Genomic DNA, 26,205 nt, shown 5'->3' with positions numbered 1-26,205 from the left:
ATGTCCCTACTCTCAAAGGTTGTGTTTGTGTGCTTCCCCTTCTCTCCCCATCTTGTCTGCCGCTCCCTCTTTTTATCTATTAGCTCTTTCACGAGCCTCGATTCTGTATACAAAAAAAAAACAAAAAAAAAAACAACTTGTGGGTGAAATAGAATGAATGAATGAATGATCGTTTTGAGGCCATTTTTCCCCGCTAAAGCGGGGGTTAGCCTTGCGGGCCCCATGACAATCATGGTTCCCTGTTTGAGGCAATGTTTTTATGGCTGGATGCCCTTCCTGACGCCAACCCTAAGTCACCTCTTACGATGAGCAGGGATACGGTGTACCTATTCTAAACCGGGGTACACACCGGGATCATTCATCCCAGCAAGCTGGTACTCAATTTGCCGACCTCGGAAGGATGACAGGCTGAGTCAATCCCCCTGGTGTTAATTCAGCGATCGACCGGGATTCAACCTCAGGATCGTAGGATCCCAAGCCGGCACCCCAACCGCTAAGCCAACACCAGGTTCGAATGATAAATAGAATAGGGAATAAAGAATAATGTCCCTGTGTGTCACACCTGGTAGCCAAACCTGTGTCCCGTATGGCAATGCACACCTGTAGACACCACAGATAGGCCCTTTGTTGCAACATTAAATAATTCTTCCGTTTCCGTTTCCGGTCTTGCTGGCGAGGGTTCGTTTATTCTCAGCTCTCCATGCTATCCATCGAAATCGAAGTTAAGTAATTGTTCTCATTTGTATTTTCGTTATAACTATTTATTTTATGGTGTATATATTGTCTCCCGACGAAGATTTTCGGTGCAAATCTTTCATACCTGTATTGAAAATCGTGTTAATTCGGGTCGGGTTTTGAGGCCTTGTAGTTGTACAGTGAACACTGTACAACCTTGAGGCTTTGTTTTTCTCTCAGCGGTCCGTGTTTTTGTGATCCAATAACTTTCGTTCTCTGTTTTCCCAATCTTTTCACCCCATAGCCCTCTTCCTTGTGTAAATCACAACTCAAAAAAATCAAAAAAAAAAACCATTTCCTTCTCTGTTCTCATTCGTTTATTCATTCTTATTCGTTCGTTCGTTCGTTCTTCGACCACGTGTTTCTCCCCCATTTCCCCAGATATATTGTCAAATTTCAACTCGTTATTTTATCGTCCATGCGTTATTGTTTTGATTATAGTTACTTTTGGTTTGAATTTCCTGTAACTTGTAATTATTTAATCGTGTTCTGCTCCTCGTGTGCGGCCTTGTAGTTGTACCCCCGTCGGTATTTGTTATCTTTATCGTGTTTTGCTTGGCTCTTAGTTTTTTTCCCTTCTACCCCGAACATAATACTCTGTCTAACGTTCTAAATCCCCACCTCCCCCCCCCCCCCCCCCACCCCAAAAAACAAACAAAAAAAAAAAACAACCAAAAACATTTATTTTCCTTTCTCCACGTGTACTGTTGACTCATCCTGTATTTTCTGTCCAGGTGTGCTGTTCGCCCCGCCCCCATTAACTCCTTGCCATCCACCGCTTGCCCTTCACGTGACTCGTGGTGGTCCCTCTCGGCTCTTCCCCCGTTGGTATTTTTGTGCACATAAGATTGTTCACGGTTCTGTTTAAATATTATTTAAATATGTATAACCTTTCCCCTTCAGTGTTTTACTCAGTGGTATTTTACAACACGCTGTTTTTCTTCCTATTTAAAAGGCTTTTCTCAATTTCCTCTCCAACTCATTCCACCTCAAAAAAAAGAAATTCAATATCTTATACGTCTCCCTCACTACTTGGTCTAAATTCACATTCATTCCATCCCTCCTCCATCATTCTGAACCGGATTGCTAACTTGAAAATCACAACAAACCCAATTTGTTTTCAATGTTCGTCTTTCATTAATCATCCACTTTCTAAACTCCCCTCTTGCCCCTCCCATCCAAATCCCTCCCCTTGCACCTACACTCCTAAACCCCCCCCTTGCCCCGCCACTCTTAAACTCCCCCCCCCTGCCCCTCCACTCCTGAACTCCCCCCTTGCCCGTCCTCTCCTGAACTCCCCCCTTGCCCTTCCCCTCCTAAACTCCCCCCTCACTCCTCCCCTTCAAAACTCCCCCCCAACCCCTCCCATTCAAATCTCCCCCCATACCATTCCTCTCCAATTCTCCCTCCTCCCCCCTCCTCCTCAAAGCTGCCTCCTCCCAACTTCGTCTCCCTTCTATCTCATACCTCTACCCCCCCCCCCCCAACCTTCTTCTTTCCTCTGCCCCCCCTCAAACAACCCCTCACTGTGCCTCATCCCTTCACCTTCAAACCTTTCATCCTCCTCATCCTTCCCTTTCTTGGAACACTTCTGCAATCGCTGACACACAAACAACTGCTCTCCCTACCTCCCCCTCTCATCCTTCATCTTACCCTACTCCTCCCCTCCCCTGTCCTGTACCCGATGCTCCCCCTCTCTCTTCATTAACGGTATGGACCTCAAACATCCGGGGCCTTCGCTCAAACCTGACTGATCTCTCCATACAGGTTGCTTCTGTCAATCCAGACTTGATCTGCTTAACAGAGACTTTCCTCCTTCAAGATGTCTCTGATTCCTTAATATCTCTTCCTGGTTACTCCCTCCTCCGGTATGATAGACCTGAGCCTCGGCCTGGTGGTGGGGTGGCTATCTTTATCAAAAACTCTTCCTCACTCTCCTTGCACTGCCCTCTCTCCTCCTCACCCCCAGGAGTACCTCTGGCTACGGCTTCCTCTCCGCTCCCACCTTTTGTTCATATGTGTTCTGTACCGTCCCCCAAACAGTGATGACTCCATCTACATTTCACTGTCTGACAACATGGACCAACTTCTATCCACTCATCCCAACTCTCTCTTCCTCATATGTGGTGACTTCAATTGTCATCATGCCACCTGGTTGGGTGTGGGTTCCTCTCTCACCAGTCATGGCACCTCAGCAAAGGACTTCTGTGACTCACTGGGATTGACACAATCTGTCAATTTCCCGACCCGGATCTCAGCCAATGGAGTATCTTCTCTTCTAGACTTGGTTATGACTAACTTCCCTGCTGATGTCTGCTGCTCTTCTTCTGCTCCAATCGGTTCTTCTGATCATGTGCTTGTCAAAGTCGACATCTCTCTGGCCATTCTCAGAGAGCCTCCTCAGCGTCGACGAGTCTGGCATTTCACTCAGGCCGACTGGGACGGTCTTCAAGCAGCCATCAATCGTCTGGATTGGTCTCCCATCTCCACTGCCTCTGACATCAATTCTTCCTGGGAATACTTCCAAAGCAAACTGATCTCTCTCATGCACAGATTTATCCCATCTCGCCTTCAGTTGTCTTACCCTTCCTCCCGTCCATGGTACACTGAATCTTGTGGTGAGGCAGTTGCCCTGAAACAACTTGCCTTTGCCTCTTGGAAGGCTAATCCAACTGAAGGAAATCTCAGTTCCTTCCACCAAGCTCGGAACAAGTGTGTGTCTACCCTCAGGAGTGCCAGGAAGCACTATCTCTCCTCACTCAAGAATGAACTCTCAAACCTGTCTCCTTCCTCCAAATCCTGGTGGCGTCTGGTCAAGTCCGTTTCTGGTGTTTGTTCCCCCTCCATCCCCTCCCTTACCTCAAATGGCCACACAGTTGACATCGCACGTGACAAAGCCGAATGCCTCAACTCTGTGTTTGCCTCAAAATCCTTAGTCCCAAACCCATCTCTCTCTGTTCCCACCTTTCCCAGTCGAACCAAACTGCTCCTGGACTCTGTGACCTTCTCTCCTGACAAGGTGGAGGAGTTTTTGTCAAACCTCGACTCTGATTCTGCAACTGGACCAGATGGCATCAGCCCACGGGTCCTAAAATCCTGCTCTGCCGCTCTATCTCACCCTCTCTCTGTTCTTTTCACCCTATCTTTTGCTCAAGGTCATCTGCCAGCATCCTGGAAATCAGCAAACATTACCGCTTTACACAAAAAAGGTGCAAAAACAGATCCTTGCAACTACAGACCAATCAGCCTGCTCCCAATTATCAGCAAAGTCATGGAATCCATCATTGCTTCGGATATGAAATCTTTCCTCTTCTCCAATGGCTTGATCTCTGATCATCAATTTGGTTTCAGACCAGGTCACTCTACTCTGGACATGCTGCTTCTGCTGTCTCAACAATGGATGGAGGTCCTCAATGCCAAACAGGAAATCAGAGCCGTCTCCCTTGACATATCACGTGCCTTCGATACGGTCTGGCACCCAGCTCTGCTCACCAAACTCTCCTCCTATGGTATCCATGGAAATCTCCATGCATGGCTTGCGGACTTCCTCTCTGGTCGGTCAACGTGTGGCCCTGAATGGATTTCTCTCATCTCCCCTTCCCATTCAGGCTGGAGTTCCCCAAGGCTGGGCCCTGTGCTTTTTCTGGTCTTTATCAATGATCTCTCCGACTCTCTGGAAAATCCTCTGTATCTCTTTGCTGATGACTCCACTCTCTGCCGCTCCATTCCTCTTCCCTCAGATCGGCAGTCTGCAGCCTCCTCACTCTCTGAAGACCTGGACAAAATCACAGACTGGTCAAACATGTGGAACATGTCTTTCAATCCTGACAAATCTCACACTCTTACTATGTCTCTCCGAAAAGATCGACTGGACAACCCTCCCATCTACTTTCTCAACAATCCTCTCCAAGAAGTTCTGTCGCTCAAGCTTTTGGGTCTCACCATCTGCTATGATCTTTCTTGGGAAAACCACATTTCCAAGCTGGCCTCCAAAGCCAGTCGCCGACTGGGCATCCTCCGTCGTGCGAAGTCCTTCCTAGGCACACCTGAGCTCCTCACCACATACAAGGCTTTCATCCGCAGCTCAATGGAATACTGTTCTCCCCTATGGGCTGGTGCTCCTGCCTCACACCTGGCTCGGCTTCACGCTGTTGAATCCAAAGCTTTCAGAATCATTGGAATCTCCCGCGATGAAGCTATCTCTGAGGGCCTTTCACTCACTCACCGCAGGCAGGTAGGTGGTCTTTCTGTCTTCTACCGACTCCTCTCCGGCCTTGCTCCCCCAGCTCTCTCTGTGCTCTGTCCCCCAAATATTCCTACAGGTCGCACAAGATCTGCCAGCCACCCTCTGATGGTTAAACTGCCGAAATCTCGGCTCTCTGCTCACCTTCACTCTTTCATTCCTCTTTTCTCCCGCCTCTGGAACAAACTCCCACACTCACTTCAATCACACTCCTCCCTCCAGGTCTTCAAAACAGCTGTTCACCACCATCTCTTATCTTCCCCCATCCAAAACCTTGATCTTTTCTACCCTCACTAATTCACCCCAGATCCACCTTGTTTGAAATTCCAACTTCTTTCCTGGAAGTCTTGGCAGTGTCCATATGTTTTATACCTCTCCCACCCCCCCCCCTTCCCATGCCTCCCCCCCAAAACCCTCTCCCTCCCACAGTTCTCTCGATGTCTCCATGTGTCTCGGTCCCTGCTCTCAAATGTTGTGTTTGTGTCCTTCCCCCTCTCTCCCCATCTTGTCTACCGCTCCCGATGTTATTTGTTTTGTGTGTCTGTTTGTCTTTCTGTGTGATCAATGTTCGCTCTTTCACGAGCCTCGATCTTGTATACAAAAAAAAAAAAAAAAAAAAAAAAATTGCCTTCCCTGACATGACTGACCTGACTGACCTGACTGATTGCCTGAAATTGCTGACCACACAATGTTCGCAACATATTAATGTACATTTGTGCCAAATTTGGTGCTTGTATCACAAAATGCACAATTCTTTTGAATATTTGGGCTAAGCCGCCCCACTATATCGGCCGGCCTCGAAGACCGAAATTGTGACGGTGTCACCCGAAAAATTTGAAATTACGAAATTTGAAAAAAAAAATTACGGAATTTCAAGTGGCCCAATATCTGAAAATGTTCGCAACATATTAATGTACATTTGTGCCAAATTTGGTGCTTGTTTCACAAAATGCACAATTCTTTTGAATATTTGGGCTAAGCCGCCCCACTAAATATAATGTGGACTCAGGTTACATTATATAACAAGGATCATCAAATGGGAACGAGTTGAGACATTTTTGTGAATTACATATTTTTGGAAGAAGTAGAAAATAAAATATATCTGGAGATGATTGAAAATGAATGATGGTTATGAAGAAGGAACAGAGAGGAGGAAAAAAGCATGATGTGTCAAACAATGTGATGGACACCATCACAGTCTCACCTTTTTATGACATCCTTATAACCCTGAAAAGGAAAAAAACAGTGAATTGCCTCAAGACTTCTTCGTTAATGAATGCTCTCTTCATAAATGTAAATAATGCTTCATAAATATTGTGGTAAATGTGGAACTATAATCCCGAAACATGAGTGATAAATGAACTTCCAGGGTCTGTGTCAAGGACGATATCTCCACATCTGATGGTATATTCATGTTGTGTTATTGTCCTTCTGAAGTACAATGTACCATTAATTCACTCTCCGTGCAATACCCCAAGTCCGAGCATTCAATCGGTTCTCATGTCCTGAAAGTTTATTATGTCAACTTTTTCCTCTTCTAAAAAAATTAAAAATTAATTAAACATTGACAATTAAACATGACCACTTTTGTAAAAGGTGAAGCAGAATGCCTACCTGTAAAAAAGAAACAGTCACAAGATCCTGGAGTGCTGCTTTCAATGTGAAATTTGTTTCATGGAAAGAGTTCAACTGCTCCTTCACCTTGTCCATCTGCTTCTGAAGAAGACAAATCTTCTCATTTTGCCTTTTGATCACCCCACTCTTCATCAGATCCACGGATTTATCCACATATTGGTACAATGCCAATCGCTTTTCCTCCATCCTGTCCACAGTCTCTTTGCCTGAATCCTGGAATAAATCAATCATTGTGTGATTAGAATTAAAAGTCAAGAATAAACAATCAGAAAGGAGGTTAAAACTAAAGAGAACAAGCGTTACGCCTCGGTCCCCCGTCGGTGAAGTGATGCGAGTTGACAAAGTGGAAGACGCAAGGCGGCCATCTTGGATTTTGACGGGGCGACCCAATTTTCAATAGCGTTCTTCCTTATGCCTCGATACACCCACACACCAGATTAGAAGTTGGTACTTCGCTTATTTTTCAAGATATTCCTCACAAGGTTGAGACGTACATGGCGTCAGACATACATGGCGGCGACCATCTTGGATTTTGACGTGGGTTGCACCCACACACGAAATTCGAATGCCGTCCTTCGCTTACGCACGCACGCACGCCCACACACACGGACGGACGGGAAAACCAGAGTCCCCCTTTCGCTCCGCGGTGCGACGGAGGACAACAAAGAATTACGACTGAAGGATTAGGACATATTGCAGGAGTACGTTTAGAAGGACATAATGTTTTGGACAGGACACTTATCCACAACACTTATTGGGGTGAGTTGATGGGTTGATGGAAAATTTCAACATTTACCCAACCTAGATGAGGGAGATTTTAACTAGTTCGCATGTGATGGACAGAATTAGGCAGAAAAGGTATAAATCTTTAAAAGTGAAAGAAATAAAATAAAATTTCAGATTTCCTGATCACAAAAAAACACCAACACTTGTTCAGATATGGACAGAGTTTGTTTCCAGGGAATTGCACAGAGGTGGGCAGTAATATTACAGGATACCTGCCTACCTCCACTCTTTTCTCTGGCTTGTGAAACAATCTTCATGAAAAAGTTCAATCCCGCTCTACCCTCCACGGCGAGATGTTGGCATCCCACTACCCTCTCCCGTCATCCTGAACCATCCAAACCTGCAATATTTTACCACTTTCACTATTTTCACCACTTTTCACCACCACTCCCCACTTCCCCAAACCAATCGTCTTGCAGGTTAATGTGTTTTTCACATCTTGTTATTTTTTCTTTTTTGCCCATTCATTAATTCCCTAACTTTTTCATATTCCACCTTTTGCCCCACTGCCCCACCGTCAATACATTTCCTTTTTTCACTCTGTTTATTGCTCTTCTATGAGCTGACTTTTGTATCCAAAAAGAGCATTTTAAACAATAACTTGAAAGCATTTTAAGCAGACAACTTTCAAAAAAAGTCTGGTCAGTTGGATTTAAAAATAAATCTGACATTAATGGTCATGGATTGAAATTGTTTTGAGTCAGGTGGTTGGTGGCTCGTGTGTGTAGATGGCCAGAGGTGGCCTGAGATGGCTGAGATGAAAGTAATATTGTGTAGTTTGAGCTGTGGTGATGTCACCCATTGGAGAACAAATGTTTTTTCCAGATACTAATTCTCTTTCCTTCAATCACGTCCATTCCTTGGTACTTCATACCCGTGTTTGTTCAACCTCCCGCTTCAGCTGATGGAGTTGGGATTCAAGGTGCTGCTTTGCCTTTGATAGTTCAGGACACTTTGCAGCCAAAACGCCCTGCACAGAATAAATAAGTCGAGGTAAAGGGATTTGTTCATCTGTATGTGGAAACGATGAGGCACAAACTGCACAAAATGATTTTAAAATATATTTGCAAAAAAAGTGGAGACGAGACATTTATAGATTCAAAATTAAATATCAACTCTTCTTTATTTATACAACTGTACGAGAAGAGAGCTCATCAACATTATTATCATGGTAAATAATTGATAGTTAAAAGAAGCAGAGGTGGACTATAAAGGGGCGCCCTACATCTGGCAAATGAAATACATTTACTTCTTCATGCAGCTGAATGAATGAAATTGGCACCCTTCATATGAACTTTTCTGGAATATTACTTGATTCCTCCTCAGAACATAAGGGTAGACCAACGTGCACATGAGTTTTTGAATGTCCCTTCTTTTCTATTCTTTGCCATTTTCTACAAGCTATGAAATGTCCCTTCTTTTCTATACTTTGCCATATGGCACATCCCATATAAAGTGGCCGTTTCCATACCCCTGGCATTTTTCCCAAGAATTACTACCGGAGTCAAAAAATTTCTATGTCCAACATTTTGGGGATCGCCCCCATGAGCCAAGCAAAAATAGGACCGCGGGTCCTGAAGCTCACCTGGATCAGGAGCCACAGTCACTCAAACTCCCCACAGACCACGATATTTTTTAATGCGGTGAACAAACTTTTGTACATCATGAGTGATGATGGTTGTGATCAAATTTCATTGAAATTGTGTGTAGTTTCAGAGAAGAGAGCGAATTCGTATTTGGGGGGCCTGGGGGGAGTCAACCCTCACAACCCTCTCCCCTGTGAATCCCCTTCATATGCTCAGATTTTGATTCAGTCAATACACCTTCATTAGGCATCAGATATGAAGTTTGTGGCCAAGTTTCATCAACATCGTATGTGTAGTTTCAGAAAAAAGAGCAAATACCAATTTTGGGTGGGGCCCCACAGACCACCTTAGACCTTGAGTTTTTTTATGCCATGAACAAACATTGGTACATCATGAGTGATGAAGGTTGTGGACATGTGGACAAAGTGTATGAGTGGTGTATTGAGGACATGTGTAATGGTGTTGAGTGATTGACTTGCATGGGGTGCAAGTGGATAAATGGAGAGAATACTTGGTGTGTGGGAATAAATGGTGTGTGGAGTGAGTAGTGTGGATTGAGTGGTGTAGAGTGCATGGTGCGAAGGAGTGGATGGGGGAGGATGGACCCCTTCACTAATACCCAGGGAGGGTAGTTTAAAGTTAGGTAGAGGGAGCAGGTAAATTGTATGGAAATTGACATCTGTGGTGCAGGGAGTAGCAAGTTGTTGTTGATGCATATCCTTGTAAAGAACCGATCGACGTGTGCATGTACACGTGTGCATGGATTTGCAAATGCCTGCCTGTACGTCGTCGTTTCTGCATATATCGCATTGTCCAAAAATAAAGAAGCAAGCAACTTCGGCCGCTCACGGAAAGACGGGGCACGCCTTACGACTCGGAGGCGAGCGTCGATCCCCGGGGCTGCCGGGTTCACGGAACCCTGAGCTCGTTCGTTCGTCACAGACGACACGACACGACCACCGGTGAAACTGCTCGGACACGTTGGGTAAAGCACGCCGTGGTGAAGCGGGCCGCGGAGCCAATCGGCACACAAGCCAGCTCACGGTCGACACGTCCGTGCCGGTCACACCGTTCGAGGAGAAGACCCGACCGATAGAAAACAACGGAGGGACTCCCGACGGGGAGCGGCACAGATTCAGGGCGAAGCCGCAGCCTCCTCCAGTTATTTACTCTAGTTTTACGAATTACGGTGTTTGTCTTCATTTTAAGGCATTTTTAAGACATTACCCCCGGTTTACGTCAAAAACCGAGTTACGTCACGGCTTATGGAACCAATTAATGACGTAGGCCGGGGTATTACTGTACTCCATTGAGCTGCAGCTGTAAGCCTTGTGGGTTGTTATAAATTATAATTTTTAAAATTGAGGCAATGAGGCATTGGCTTTCCAAGCCAACTCAGATATTTAGTTGTTCCAGGAAGGATTGTGGATAATGGAGATGTTAACACGTTTGAAGACCTGAATTGCAAGTGTTGCTTAAATTGAGTGGATTGGAGGTTTTTCCAGTTGGTCGTTTTAAAGAGACAAAGTGAGACAATGACATTCGCCAGGGTTTACAATTCCAAGTGCTGCTCCAGCTTCTTCTTTTTTCACACATGTTCAGAGAGGGAAGAAGCTGATGCCTGCCTGTGTGGAGGATGAGTGGTGCTGCAGCAGAGGGTGGAGTTATAAGCAAAATTTTAACCTGAGACTGGTTTGGGGCCTTAGATTTTCAACTGGGAGTGGATCCCATTGAGACTCAGGCATGACTATGAAAGTGGAAGAGAGGGAGACAATACCAGATTTGGATAAATGCTTGAGCCATGTCCAGGAGATACAGAATTGACCTGTATCTTTGACCTGACCTGACCTCAACCTGTATCTTTTATTAACACACACTTCCCTTTATTCAACAGCTCAAAATGCTGTTCACACACATTATTCTTGAGTATCGCTTGACATTTCATCTCCAAGCTTTTTCAGAGATTTGGGTCTATATCCTTAGGCCCAAGGCTATGAACAATCTCAGCACAAAATTGTTAATTTGGTGACCTCTCAAGCCTACCTTTTTACCTGTAAAATCAATAACCACGTTTTCTGTCAGTTGTTCAATTTTAAAAAGTTTTTTATACTTTGCTCATTCTACAACCAATTGATCTACAGCAGTGTGGGGGAAAGTATCATAAGAACGTAATCTTTCTATAAAATAACCTCCACTTGTGAGGAATGTTCTGAGTTATGAGAAATTTTCATGATTACAGAACTTGCAATTTATCAATATCTTACATCTTTTGGCACTTTGTTCTTTCAACTTCCTTTGAGAATGGATTTTATATTCTTGGAGATAAATTCAAATGGATAAAATTTACATGAAATAAAAAACATTTTCATTTATTTACTTGCCTTGAATTCATCATGAACAATCTCCACAGGAACAACTTCATGGTTCTTATGTTGTCCATCCAGGCACATCACACACATCAAGCTTTCATCATCCTTGCAAAAGAGTTGTATTGGCTTGCCATGTTCGGTGCATCTTCGCTCCTCCACGTTTACTCCTGGCACCAACTTCGTCTTCTCTACCAATTTGGCAAGGGCCACATTCTTTTGACATTCTGGTTTTATCGGAAATACCTCACGGCAGTTCGGACAATCACAGACTGTGGCCTCTTCCCTGCTTTCCCAGTGTTGCTCGATGCAGACTTTACAAAATGAGTGGCCACATGGCAGAGTAATTGGCTCCTCGTACAGTTCAAGGCACACAATGCATTGAAGTTCATCTGCACAAACGCCAGTCATCAAAGAAAACGCCATTTTCTTGTATCAGAGAAGGAGGTGGAACAGAGTTGAAACCTGTAGATCGAGAGGGGTAGTTATAAAAACAAAACTTTAAAGGTAAGAAAACATCAGGTAAATTACTATGGAGCACAACTACCTCAGAAACAAGAGAGTTCATAGAACACGATACCCCACTCAGTGTTAAAGTCTATACAGGAATGCCTTGTCGTTCACGAGGTGGTGAAAATCCCCATGAACCGCAAACTTAGGAGGTAATGGGGAAAATATGGTTTGGCACTTCAACTATAAAATTGTCCATACTGTACAATTAATTAACATGTTTGTGCATTGTTTTTGTGCTGTTTGGATTCAAAAGAAAGTATTATTTTCCTGTATTAAGAACAAAAAATAAAGTTTATTTTCCTGAGTTATTATTATTATTATTATTCCGAGAATATAAGACCCGTCGCTTCGCTGATGGAAACACCAATCTTTGCTGCAATGGCTAATCTATGGGGGAAGAAAAACAAACAAACAAAGGATTTCTGGGAGATCCTGCTCTCCATGCAGGGATAACCGTCACGTGTTGGCATTTGCAGTTTTGACACGCGTGTCCATGAACTCATTAAAGAAAACGTTTTTTCCCGGGAGTTACTCGAATCCTACGTAATTGGATTTCTTGAAATCCATCAATTTGTTCTCAAGTTATAACATGAAAAACAAACAAACAAACAAGACAGACGGCTCCTTTTATAATATAGATTTCGCGAGTAGGCTGAGGCTGCTGATTGCATCATTGCTGGGAGCGTGGCTGTGCCCCTGATGAATTGCTCCGATTCCAGTGAGCTGGTACTCATTTTGCAGACCTCAGAATGATGACAGGCCGAGGCAACACCCCCCCCCCCAACCCACACAATACACCCCTCCCACACCACCCCACACCCCCCAATCCACCCCTCCCCAACCCCCAATCCACCCCTCCCGCCCCACCCCCCCAAAACCCCCACAACCCACCCGCCCCCCCCAATCCACCCCTCCCACCTCCCCCCCAATCCACCCCTCCCCTCCCGCCCCACCCCCCAATCCACCCCCACCCACCCCCCCCCCAATCCACCCCCTCCCACCCCACCCCCCGACCCCAATCCACCCCCTCCCACCCCCACCCCCCCCCAATCCACCCATTCCACCCCAAACCCCCTCCCCCCAATCCACCCCTCCCCTCCCGCCCCACCAATCCACCCCCACCCACCCCCCCCCCCAATCCACCCCCTCCCACCCCACCCCCCCCAATCCACCCATTCCACCCCAACCCCCCTCCCCCCAATCCACCCGCCCCACTCCCACCCCGCCCCACTCCCACCATGTCATGGCCGCACCAGAAGAGCAATTTTCTTGAAATCGAACATCGATTGGGATCGATGACAAAACAGACAGAACAATGGCAAGCATGCAATCAGCAGAGCTATACTTCGATCTCTTAGTTTATCTTTCTATTTAACAAGATGATCTGAAGTATGTGAGTGGCAATGCTCCATGACCCGTCCTTCATTCTTCCTCTCTGCATGTCCTGATGCTTTTCCACTTTGCCCTTCATGCTCTGAAAAAGAGGGTCTGACTGGTCCTGGTCCTGGTCCTGGCATCAATACAAGACCCTCAATTTGGAGTATGTGTGTTTGTGTGTGTCAGTAATAAGCCAATAATAGGCCAATCACTCCGATGGTAACCGGGTGGAAAAGAAGTATCAACTTCAAATTTTGACTCATGTTGAAACACGACTAGTTATGCTAGACCAATAATTCCGGCTCTATCCTGGAAGGAGGGGGTCCCTCATGCCATGGTGTGATGGTATTCTTAGATTCGAACTTTCACCAAAATGTAACAATTTCCTCCGTGTCACATACACAACCTCTCCACCAAATTACGTCCGAATCCACCCACAAGTTTTTGAGATGTCCTGATCACAGACAAACAAACAGACAGGGGTAAAAACATAACCTCCATCCACCTTGGGTGGCAGAGGTAAAATTACAAAAGATTGACGATTTAGGCGACCTTGACCTTTTGATCTCGAGGAATAGGCTTCAATGACCCAATATGTAAAACCTGGTCAAATTTCAAACCAATCGGATGAGAAATGACGATTTTATACAACCTTGACCTTTGACCTTTTGTCCAAATTATTAATTTGTCTCCTCCGTATTCTTATAATAAAACTTTGTTGAAAATTTCCATGACAAAAGCTGAAATGGTACAAAGGTTACAGCCCGTGCAGACACACCCCCCACACATATCTCTCACACACACACACACACACACACACACACACACACACACACACACACACACACACACACACACACACACACACACACACACACACACACACACACACACACACACACACACACACACACACACACACACACACACACACACACACACACACACACACACACACACACACACACGTGATCCAGATACTTGCAAAAAAAAAAAAAAAATCCAAGTAACAAACACTCAAATGCAATACCCTCTCCTTAGCATGAATAATTCATTACACACACCGATGACACCAAAGGTGGGATAAATGAAATTGGTGTTGCATTTGCTGATGTTTACTTAGTCTGGTGGAGTGGCCGTGCGCTTGTTGTACCATTTTTGAATGCGCTTGTACCGATCATCGAGAGAGGCAAGGACTTTGTTTCTTTTTCAGTTTTAGGATTGGATTGCGGGAAATTTTTATTTCTTCCTTCTGATAACGAAACGTAAAAGCGACAGGTTCAATGTAGTTGTTAAACGGGCTGTCACAACATGGAAACACCACTAGTAGAGGACCTGGCTTGGACATGGATGCACATAATTTAGGAGAGGATAACTCAACTGTTATAGGCCAATATGACTCCAAGGAACAACTTGGGATATGTGCCAAAATCTCTATCCGGGACGAAAAGCCCGAAAATGACCACGCCCTTTTTCATCAGAAGTGCTACTTCCGACATTGTTTTTTTTTTTTGTATACTGAATCGAGACTCGTGAAAGAGCTAACATTTACTTCACAAACAAATCGACCAGACAAACAAAATACATAAAAAGAGGGAGCGGAAGACAAGATGGAGAGAAAAGGGGAAGCACACAAACACAACATCCGAGAGCAGGGAGATGTGTGGAAGGGAGAGGGCCCGGGGGGAGGAGGCATGGGAAGGGGGGGGGGGGGGGAGGGAGAAGTATAAAGCACAAGGACACCAAGGACTTCCAGGACAGAAGTTGGTATTTCAAAAAGTGGAATTGGGGTGAAATTAGCGGCGGTAGAAAAGATCAAGGTTTTGGATGGGGGAAGATAAGAGATGGTGGTGAACAGCTGTTTTAAAGACTTGGAGGGTGGAGTGGGATTGAAGAGAGTGAGGGAGTTTGTTCCAGAGGTGGGAGAAAAGAGGAATGAAGGAGTGAAGGTGAGCAGAGAGTCTTGATTTTGGCAGTTTAACCAAAAGAGGGTTGCAGGCAGATCTTGTGCGACCTGTAGGAATATTTGGGGGACAGAGCCCAGAGAGAGCTGGGGGGGGGGTGGGCAAGGCCAGATAGGAGTCGGTAGCAGACGGAAAGACCACCAACCTACCTGCGGTGAGTGAGTGAGAGGCCCTTGGAGTTAGCTTCATCCCGGGAGATTCCAATGATTCTGAATGCTTTGGTTTCAACAGTAGCTGTATCTTTGAAACCGTTGGAGCTACAGATTTTCTGATGTGCTCAAAATGTTCAGAATGGCCATGTTTAGGGGGATCATAGAAGAGTGTAAAATTTATAATTTGATATTTTATGAGAAAATGGAAAAAAACCGTTTGGTCAACTTATTACCATACAACTACCTACATACTGGAATTGCCATATATTTATTAACTTAAACTTTCCGGACTTAAACCTCTCCTTCTTTTATTATCACACATTATGCTTTGGTCATTGGAAGGCCCTTCAGAAAACGGCATGATAAAGGTAGCTTAAAGTGATGTGCACACGGAAAGCATCGATTTACTGGGAAATTTAATGTTGCGGACGGAGTTGTTTGGACAAACTCCACCCACTTTTTTTTCCCGCCACTCCGCCTTTTTAAGGGTGTTTTCAGTGCGCAAAATTGAGCGTTGTTGGTCGCGTTGCACGAAGCTGGTTCTCTGGGCAATGCTTTAGTAGTGGGTCTTTGAATGTTTATTTGTCTTTCGTTTTTCAAGCAAGCACGCCATTACTGGCGTAAGTATTACGTCGTAACAGTATCCCAAGATAGGTTTATATTGTTGCGGATCTCCTGGTCGGCCTTTCCCCTTACCAAGGGGGGATTAGTCCCCTTGTCTTTTACTAGCCGACAGGATCCCGGGCTATGACGTTCCTTCCGGACGGCGTTGAATAGGGTGGTAGGCCGAATTCCTATTACCTAAGTACCACGCCGCCCAGGAAGCAAAGAAATAAGCCCCGCTCGAATCACGGTTGTAGGTGGAAATGCCGAGCGATAGCGAACCGTGATCCGAGCCGTTAACAAGAACTAATACCCAATCCGAGCGGTTTTGATCGTGCCATGCTTACCCAATGGAGGAAATCACCGATACGGTCGAATTAGGAAGAAACAAGGAATAACAATTGGTTTATTTACAATTTGAACAGGAAGGAGAAGAAGAACACACACTGCAGCTTAATACAGCCTTAACTTATCCCAGGGCACGGGCCCGTTTCACACTCAGACACTCACACGGGGATGGCAGATGGTCAGGTTGATGGTCAGGAATGGCGTCCAGGCAGTTCGCTCCGGTCCCCGACTCATACCGCGGAGATGGTGGTCAGGGCGGCAGAAGTTGCACTCCCAATGAAGCACTCAGATGTAGCCAGAGAATTCAGGGCTGGCAACTTCACTGTACAGAAGACGAAGGTGTTTCTCTTCGATCCCAATCGAATCGAAATCTTGCAAAAATCAAATCTCTGAATCTGAGATGGCCCAATATCCAGATCTTTTCATAATATGATCGTCCACTCGTGTGCCAAATTTGGTGCTTTCCTCACAAAATGCACAATTGTTATGCTCAGTTGCCCCACTATGAGGCAAATGGTTGGCTTGTTGACGTCCTCCACTCACGAGGCTCCATCGCTGAGAGAAGTTGGTGAGCAGAATCAGCTTCAGGAAAACAAGTGACATGTTCATACAGCCATAGCTGACGCTCACGGACGACACAGGCGACAAATTTCATGTGTTCTCTCTCATGAAATAGTTAGTTTGAAATAAAAGCCGACCAGCAATAGCCAATGATTCTCCGAAGAGACCAATGATTCTCTGAAGGCGTTAAGTCTTTGTCTCAGATTCCTGGTCAGAGTGCAAATCTCACATCCGTCGAGCAAAACTGGAAGCAGGAACGACTTAAAGACTCGGAATTTGTCCTCACTGCATAAGTACTGACAGCGGCACAACCTATGATCCAGTGAATGCATGACTCCCCAGGCTCAACCCAGACATCTATCAACCTCTGGGTCACAACACATGGAGACATGAATATCACTGCCAAGGTAAGCAAATCTCTTTGACCTCAACATAATCACCACAAACAGATAGATAAGAGAGCAACGACAAGGTGTCGTCGAAATCCTGGATCCTAGTTTTGACCCAGGAGACCTGTAATCACAGCAGCTCAGACTCATTCAGCACCTGGAGGTAAGGTCAGGCCAGATCGGTGACTTGCTGCACGTACCATGTAAACCATGAACGAAGGGAACGATGAAAAGATTAATGTGGGACAAATGAGAGAGATTTAGACATTACAAAATGGAAGAGTGACCTTTGACCCAGTGCAGACATATCCAAACATGTTCGGCTTCATTCAGAAACACCACAACGCTTTATGCTGAATATTTAAAAATGAAATAACTACGCTACATGACTCCATTTAACGCCAATCACATTATAGCCCCTCCTTTCTCCGAGGTCCATTCAAGATCTGTGGACAACGTTGGGGTCGGCTCGCAATGACGTACAGTCACGTGAAAAAGTAAGTACACCCCATGTAAAGTTTTGACTTTTTCAACATATTTCAACCAACAGCTATTTGATCTTCATTTCAACAATATTGATAGATAAAGGTGATATTTATAATATAACAAATATCATGAAACATTTACATTTTGTAGTCCATTGTATAATATAAATAAACAAATGCAAATTTCGCATGTGGAAAAAGTAAGTACACCCCGACATTTATCACTACTTCAAATACGTAAAATTAGAATCAGGTGCACCAGCTCAGGTGCAAATGATTAGAACATCGTTAGAGAGGATCTTGGAGGAACCTGTCTTATTTAAACCTCAGACATTTAGTTTGGTTTGCTCTTTGTTGTTGAAGTGTGCGGCGTCACCATGCCAAGATCAAAAGAGCTCTCTGAGGCCTTCAGAAAGAAGGTTATAGATGCCTACGAGTCTGGGAAGGGACTTAAAAAGATCTCCAAACAATTTGAACTCAATCATTCGACTATCCGGAAGATCATCTACAAGTGGAGAAGATTCCAAACAACTGCCAACTTGTTCAAGCCAGGCCGCCCCAGCAAGTTCAGCCCGAGAGCAGACCGCAAGATGCTGAAAGAAGTCTCCAAGAACCCCAGAATGTCATCGTGGGACCTACAGATAGCACTTGCCACTGTTGATGTCAAAGTGCACGAGTCCACCATTAGAAAGAGGCTGCACAAATTTGATCTACATGGGAGGTGTGCCAGGAGGAAACCTTTGCTGTCCAGAAAGAACATCAGGGCAAGACGAAAGTTTGCCAATGAACACCGAGGCAAAGACCAGCACTTCTGGAACAATGTGCTCTGGACAGATGAGTCAAAGGTAGAGCTATTTGGCCACAGTACAAGAAGACATGTTTGGCGAAAACCAAAGACAGCATTTGACCACAAGAACCTGATACGAACTGTAAGGCATGGTGGTGGAAATACTATGGTTTGGGGCAGCTTTGCTGCATCAGGGCCTGGGCAGCTCACCATCATAGAATCCACTATGAATTCTTCATTGTACCAGAGGGTGCTTGAGGATAATGTGAGGCCATCCGTCGAAAAGTTGCAGCTCAACCGAAGGTGGACCTTGCAACATGACAATGACCCTAAACATGCCAGTAAAATGTAAATCCACCAAGGAATGCCTGAAAAGAAAGAAATGGAGGGTTCTGGAATGGCCAAGCCAAAGCCGGATCTAAATCCCATCGAGATGTTGTGGGGGGATTTGAAACGAGCTGTGCATGCAAGAAACCCCTCAAACATCGCACAGCTGAAAGAATTCTGCATGGAGGAGTGCGCAAAAATTTCTCCCAGTCGATGTCAGAGACTGGTAGACAGTTATAAGAAACGCCTACTTGAGGTTGTTTCTGCCAAAGGGGCCAATACCACCTATTAGAGCCAAGGGTGTACTTACTTTTTCCACATGCGAAATTTGCATTTATGTTTATTTAAATTATACAATGGACTACAAAATGTAAATGTTTCATGATATTTGTTATATTATATCACCTTTATCTATCAATATTGTTGAAATGAAGATCAAATAGCTGTGTGTTAAAATATGTTGAAAAAGTCAAAACTTTACATGGGGTGTACTTACTTTTTCACGTGACTACACTTTCCCATCCATTCGGATTCCACACGTGTGCATGGTTCATCCCTCTGCTACGTGTTGGAAAACCTTTTTACTCATTCGCCCACCATGCACATACTTAACAGTTACGAAATACAGATGTAATTTCGGTCGAATTAAGAAATGACATTTTAATTGTTTCAACATCAAAAAAACATCTCCCATGCCTCACCATAAAACCCCCACCACAACCACCACAACCACAACATGCACCCATGGCACCCCGAACTCCATGCCGCGCCCCCCAAAACAAACCGACATCCACATCACCACATGAACTCATCTCACCACCAACATATTCACCCCACAAACCCCAACAAACCCCATCAACAATATGAAACACATTCCACAACTAGAACAGCACTTGGTAGGGCGCAAACCTCCACTATGTTGAACAGTTAACAGTTTACACTTTGTATCCACTGATGGGGCGGATCTGGATTCGGACCTGAAACAAAATCTAATCTGATTGTTCTCGTCATTTACCCAACTCGTCCACTTTGTTTCGTCTTCATCCGTCCATGACTTTTTGAGATATCAGGCTCACAGACAAACACAGAAATGAGCCCAAAACCTCCATCCCCTTATGGTGGTGAAAGCAATAACACCCAAAACTAACATCCCCAATCACATCGGTTCGTGTTCGCCCTTGGCCGGTGCTGCACCAGAACAACACTTTCTGGTAATATGTGTAACCCGACCAGGGAGCACGTGACCAACACAACTACCAACTGTACAATGGTGACACTGCACAACACGTGTGACCAACACAACTACCAACTGTACGTTGGTTACTCGCCCTCACCCCATCAGCTGATCCGCTTTGTAATAGTTCAACAAGTGAAGGTTGAGATTGTAATGGAGTTCTGAATAAGTATACAGTATTGTGAGACGGTGGAAAGTTCGAGATTCCACGGGAATCATCTTTTGTGGAATACAATTTCATTCCTTTCTCTCTCCATGTTCACATTGTAATGTTATCATGAATGAATAACTAGATCCTCATACCACGTGTTATCTTAACATTACACATTGATCTTTTTGGTTCTTCTTCATAAACTACAAAAGACAATCATGAAACTGGGCGTGGTTGCCCAGGGAGCACGTGACCGCGGGCTGAAACCGACGTCATCCTGCAGAACCACACGAATCTTCCCGATTGCACTCTCTCCACGCTACACACTCCTTCATTACCAGAGTGAAACAAACGAAATTATCATACAACATTTTCATTAATAATTAATTCCTTAACCCGGGTACGAGTACGGACACGTTTCCTCTCCTGCTGAACTTTGAGAAACGTGTAAACCCGCGAAGTGAACTCAAAGGGAGGAGCTCCCATCTGACGAACGCGATGACGCAGTCTCGTACAACGAGAGCGCGATGACGCAGTCTCGTACAACGAGAGCGCGATGACGCAGTACGAGAGCGCGATCCACGGCGCATTCAAATCTCACCACGTCACGTGGTTATTTTAATAACATCAGCAAGGTTTTTAACATGTTTTTCACCTTAAGTTTATTTTCTTGTGAAAGAAAAACCGAATATATATATTTTGCAAACCCCATCCACTTTGAAGAAAGCTCACCAAGGTCTCACCCATTCCTCACTCCCCACAGGGAAGATGTCTCGCCAGGTGTACAAGACGACAGGTTCGCCATTAAATATTTATCAAACCTGCTTTGATCGACTTGCGAAAAGGCCCGAAGCACGATCACCACATCCCACACCAACCAAATTTAACAGGAGAGTAAAGCAAACTTACCTGATGTGACAAACCTATCACGCAATCATGTCACGTGTTGTTTCTCGCCGAATAAACCACACGAACACGGAACCCAGAGTTAACTATGCCTCGTGTATTGCAGCCAACATGGCGGCGTCGCCACATCCGGAAGGCAGGTCACATGATCAGTGATCTTCAAACCACGCGTTTATCACGTGATCAAGCAAAGCAGCAGCAGCAGCAGCAGCATAATCATAATCATAATCATAATCATATTGTCTGATTAATTTTTGACGCCAATACATTCTGTCGATACTTATCCAATCTCAACCAAACTTGACAGGATGACGAAGGTTTACACAATGAAGGTTGTAGTGCAATCATTTGCCCTCGTCCCCAAGGGGGTTGTCTCCCCCCGAGCGAGTTTGCCCGCCATTGCCGTCAATGGGGTTGCACGTTGAGGTGTATATAAATGTTAAATTAGCTTTATCGTGGCGTATTTCCAAACAAGATTTATCATTAAGTCATCCATGCATAGTCATCATTAAGGAAGCGATGACATCACCATCAACATATCTTAATCCCCATGGTGATTACTTGACAATGAGCAATCTTTCAATTTTTTCCATTGAGCAGTTTGGGAGATAGAGGTATAACGTTTTTCCAAGATGCCGTCCGTACGACGTGACAGGTGACGTCATAAATATGAATAAAAACATTCTACAGGAGGCGCTTCCATGGTAAAAAAAAATTCGTGTCAATTGGACCAAAGGTCGCCGAGAAAATGTTTTTTTTACTCCCGCCAGGGAGTAATACATTCACTCGTGTGTGTGTGTGTGCGTGTGTGTGTGTGTGCGTGTGTGTGTGTGCGTGTGTGTGTGTGTGTGTGCGTGTGTGTGTGTGTGTGTGTGTGTGTGTGTGTGTTCGTGAACAAGATATCTGGAAAAGTTCTGAACGGATTTGGATGAAAGTTGGTGGGATGATTGCCCTTGGGATAAGGAAGAATTGATTAGTTTTTGGTGAAGCTCAGGATATTATTCCCGATCCAGGAATTTTTTGAAGGATTTTTTTACCATTGGAAGATCGGGCTATTTTTTTTTAACATTATCTTCTATATATTCTATATTTAACATTGTGATATGAAAATAGTTTTCATATTTGTTTTAAATGTAGTTTAAACTCGTGGTTATGCGTTAGAGCGGTGTATTTGTTTAGCAGCGTCGTCTTCAATGTTCTTTTTTTTTTCTAATAAAGACATATTCTGTCATTTTAAAACCACCAAAGTGTGTATTGTCATATGAATATGTGAGCGGAGGGCGTGGCCTAGGCGAAGGAGGGCGGGGGCTGGGAAGCCGGATGAGAGATTACTCGAGGCCGAGGGACGTGGTTTGCTGTGCTGTTCATTAAACTGGTCATCTCCTCAGTTGAGACTTGGATTCATCATATTACATGGTGGCAGCGAAAGGCGAACATATGAACCCGATTGGAACCCCATCTCGGGACTCGTAGCCAAGCTCACAATGACGGACGCACCCATGATGCCTCGCGTGGATTGGACCAGCGCAAACCTCGGTGAAGCCTTCTAGCTATTCAGAAAGCGTACCCAGCTGTACTTTTCTGTGAAGGATGTAGCAGGTGACAAACAGGTCGACCACATTCTCCTGCTATCAGGTGAGGAAGGCTTGCGACGCTACAGTTCATGGGGCCTTGAGAACGCCGACGGCACAAGGCCTAACACTGTGACGCCAGCGATTGTTTGGCAGGTGTTTTGAAGCTGAGCTGAAACCCCAGGCAAATTACCGTGTGGCTCGTTTCTGTTTACAGCGATTTAAGCAGGACGAAGATGAAACTGTGGACAATTTCATCTCCAGATGTCGCCAGCAAGAGAACAAATGCAAGTTCAAGACCCCCGAGGCGGACGAGTGCATAATAGAACAGCTCATTGCGGGGACGTGGTATCAGGAGCTACAGAAAGAGCTCCTCGCGAAGGATGACTCTCTCACGCTGGACCAAGCCCTGGAAATAAGTCGGGCACATGAGGCCTCTGTCACTCACATGCAGCAGTTTACCCAGACCCAACAGGCAACCAATTTTGTCCACACCATTGGGTACCACCCAAAAGAGTGCCGTTTCTGTGGAAGACAGCATCCACCCAAACCCCGACACCGATGCCCAGCATGGGGCTCAACATGTGAGGCATGCGGAAAGCAAAACCACTAGAAGGCCGTCTGTCTCTCAAGAGCGAGGCAAGAACAAGGCCGGCAGACAACCCGCCCAGACACCAGAGGGCACAAATCCTTCGCCCGAAAGCCCATCCACACCCTGGGGAGAGATGAAGACCCCGACGGGGACTGCGACACGTTGAGGTACACCACCATCAAAATCCACAGCCAGACCATGGATTCCCGGTGAGAGATTTTCACGGACCTGGCCATTTCACTACCTGACCGAGCTGGTGTTCACTCCCTGAGAGTCAAGGTCGATACTGGGGCAGAGGGAAATACCTTGCCCCTTCGGATATACAGAAAATTGTATCCCAAAAATGTCGACTCCTCTGGGCTGCCGCTACCTGGTCGTATTCCGGAGAAACCCCAGACAATACTAACGGCCTACAATGGCTCGCAAATTCGGCAATTTGGCACCCTTGTCGTCCCCTGAAAGAAAAGGAATACCCAGTGGGTCGATGCAGAGTTCTTCGTAGTCAAGGCCACTGGCCCCGCAATCCTCGGCCTGCCCACCTGTAGGGACCTTGAACTCCTCACCCTGCACTGCTCGGTGAAGAAGAACTGCATGGGTGACAAGCCAGTTAACACGTTGGATGACCTGCTGAGCACGTATCCAGACCAATTTGACAACATTGGAAACTTCCCAGGCCAGTATCGCATCGTGGTAGACCCCAATGTGCCCCCCTGTAATACACGCACCACGTCGATGCCCCATCCAGATGTTAGACGAAGTAAGGTCAGAACTGGACATAATGCTGAGACAGGGCATCATACGGAAGGTCGACGAGCCTACAGACTGGGTCAGTAGCCTCACCTACGTGCGGAAAGCAAACGGCAAACTTAGGCTCTGCCTGGACCCGAAGGACTTGAACCGTGCCATCAAGAGGTGCCACCACCGTACTCCCACGCTTGAAGAGCTGACGCACAAGTTTGCAGGCTCAATCGTTTTCTCCAAGCTGGATGCCAAAAATGGGTACTGGTCAATCAAGCTCGATCCTCCCTCCCAGTTGCTCATGACCTTCAACTCACCATATGGCCGTTACTGCTTCCAGCGAATGCCGTTTGGACTGGTGATGTCCCAGGACGTGTTCCAAGCCAAGATGGACCAATTTCTTGAGCAATGCCCAGGTGTCATCGGCATTACTGATGATGTTGCCGTTTACGGCAAAACGGAGCAAGACCATGACCGAAACCTTCACCACCTCTTGAAAACAGCTGCCAGATTCGGCCTGCAGTTCAACAGCAACAAGTGCAACATCAAAAAGCTACAGATTCATTTTTTGGTCTCATCTTTGACCAACAAGGTGCCCACCCAGACCCAGGAAAATTGGACGCAATCCAGAGCTTACCAGTGTTACATATTTATGTGAAGGTATGTGAATTACAATTCAGGTCTTTGCTTATCACTGGGTAGTCGATTAAGGGTTGTTGTGATTGGAGGGTCAGGAGCCCTTCTGGGAAAAAAGAGACCGGAAACGGAAGAAGAAAGACACGAGGTCCGGGGAAGCAACGAGGATTCTTCTTCCTCGCCCCGCTCCGACGAGGTGGGATCGATATTGAGCCGCGTGGAAAAGCTGCGTTCCCAAGCCTGTCTGGCGAGAGGAGTTACCGGGACGTGTACCTACCCGGTTGACACGTCAAGTTGCCGTGGGGGCCGTGCACCGACCCAGCGTCTGGCACCGCTCGCCGCACCGTCTACAAAGACGCGTACAGGTCGCACGTTGGGGCCTAAAACGCGTTGCAAGCGGTGCGTTGCTTTGCCTGCTTTACCGTACCCGCTTCGCTTGGCCAGGAGGGGTGCTGCAGCCGTGGTTCCCGGTACGATACATGCCCGGTGGAAACACGTCCGCCCGGGGTTCGTTCAACCGCCCGTGTGCGGCGAAGCCGACCATCATCTTGGTCAGGAGGGGCCCAGAGACATTGTGAGGGACAGAGACCAAAGGGGGTCGTGAGTACAAAAGGGGACACACGTATGTAAGATGGCCATCTTAATCATCTAGGGGATTGATTGTTGATTGTGAATTGTTGATGGTTGATTGCTCGGGGAATATATCCTTGATTGTATCAGTGAAATTGTATGGTATCATTACCATTGAAATATATCATTGAAAATCAGTTTTCTCTTGGGTGGAATTCATATGGATTGCGTTACGAAAGCGCATATATAATACATCTTTCTGGCGAAGTTCCTCTCACGGTCCGGGGGTCACCGAGACCAGGTAGTCACCGAGAGGACCGCGTAACACCAGACCCGAAAAACCTCTGTGAACTTCGCAAGGCACCTGGTATCATTACGTGCATGGGCCCCTTTATACCAAAGCTGTCTGACCTAACAGCCCCCCTTCAGGAACTGATGAAATCAGAGCAACTAGAATGGACAACCAGCCACAGCCAGGCTTTCCAAAAGGTCAAGGACGCCATCTGCCAGGAGACCTGCCTAACCTACTTTGACCCACACAAATCCACAATACTACAGGTCGATGCCTCCACAAAATGCCTTGGGGCTTGCCTCATGCAAGATAACAAGCCCATCGCCTTTGCGTCAAAGAGCCTTTCCGAGGTGGAGCAACGGTATGCCAACATTGAGCGTGAGATGCTAGTCGTTGTGTTCGGGTGCGAACGCTTCCACACTTACCTATACGGTCGGCCCTTCGTTGTCGAGAGTGACCACAAGCCCCTGGAAATGATCAGCTTGAAAAACCTCACTGCTACCCCACCCCGACTGCAACGGATGCTACTGCGGCTTCAGGGGTATGACACACGCATAAAGTACAAAGCTGGCAAAGACATGCTCCTAGCCGATGGACTGTCTCGCTTGCTGGCACCAATGCAAGCACCAACTATCCAGCTTGAGTGGAGCACCTCCAA

The 26,205-nt window shown here is 45.9% G+C and overlaps 1 protein-coding gene across 1 annotated transcript in view; it reads right to left on the bottom strand.

Moving 5' to 3' along the window:
* The window catches only part of LOC137419405 (E3 ubiquitin-protein ligase TRIM50-like), a 47,144-nt gene extending 25,842 nt beyond the window's left edge, over positions 1-21,302 (bottom strand). The window contains exons 1-5 of the mRNA XM_078770180.1: positions 21,152-21,302; positions 11,367-11,816; positions 8,274-8,369; positions 6,593-6,826; positions 6,183-6,205 (exon numbers count right to left, since the gene is read on the bottom strand). Coding sequence (XP_078626306.1) covers positions 6,183-6,205; positions 6,593-6,826; positions 8,274-8,369; positions 11,367-11,777 — 764 coding nt within the window. The 5' untranslated portion in view covers positions 11,778-11,816; positions 21,152-21,302. The remainder of the gene's footprint in view (positions 1-6,182; positions 6,206-6,592; positions 6,827-8,273; positions 8,370-11,366; positions 11,817-21,151) is intronic.
* Positions 21,303-26,205: the final 4,903 nt, after the last annotated feature.

The sequence above is a fragment of the Myxine glutinosa genome, chromosome 1 (genome assembly GCF_964187855.1).
Source record: "Myxine glutinosa chromosome 1, kmMyxGlut1.1, whole genome shotgun sequence".
NCBI lineage: Eukaryota > Metazoa > Chordata > Myxini > Myxiniformes > Myxinidae > Myxine > Myxine glutinosa.
The sequence above is the reverse complement of the archived record's forward strand: the minus strand, read 5'-3'. Positions and strand labels throughout refer to the sequence as shown.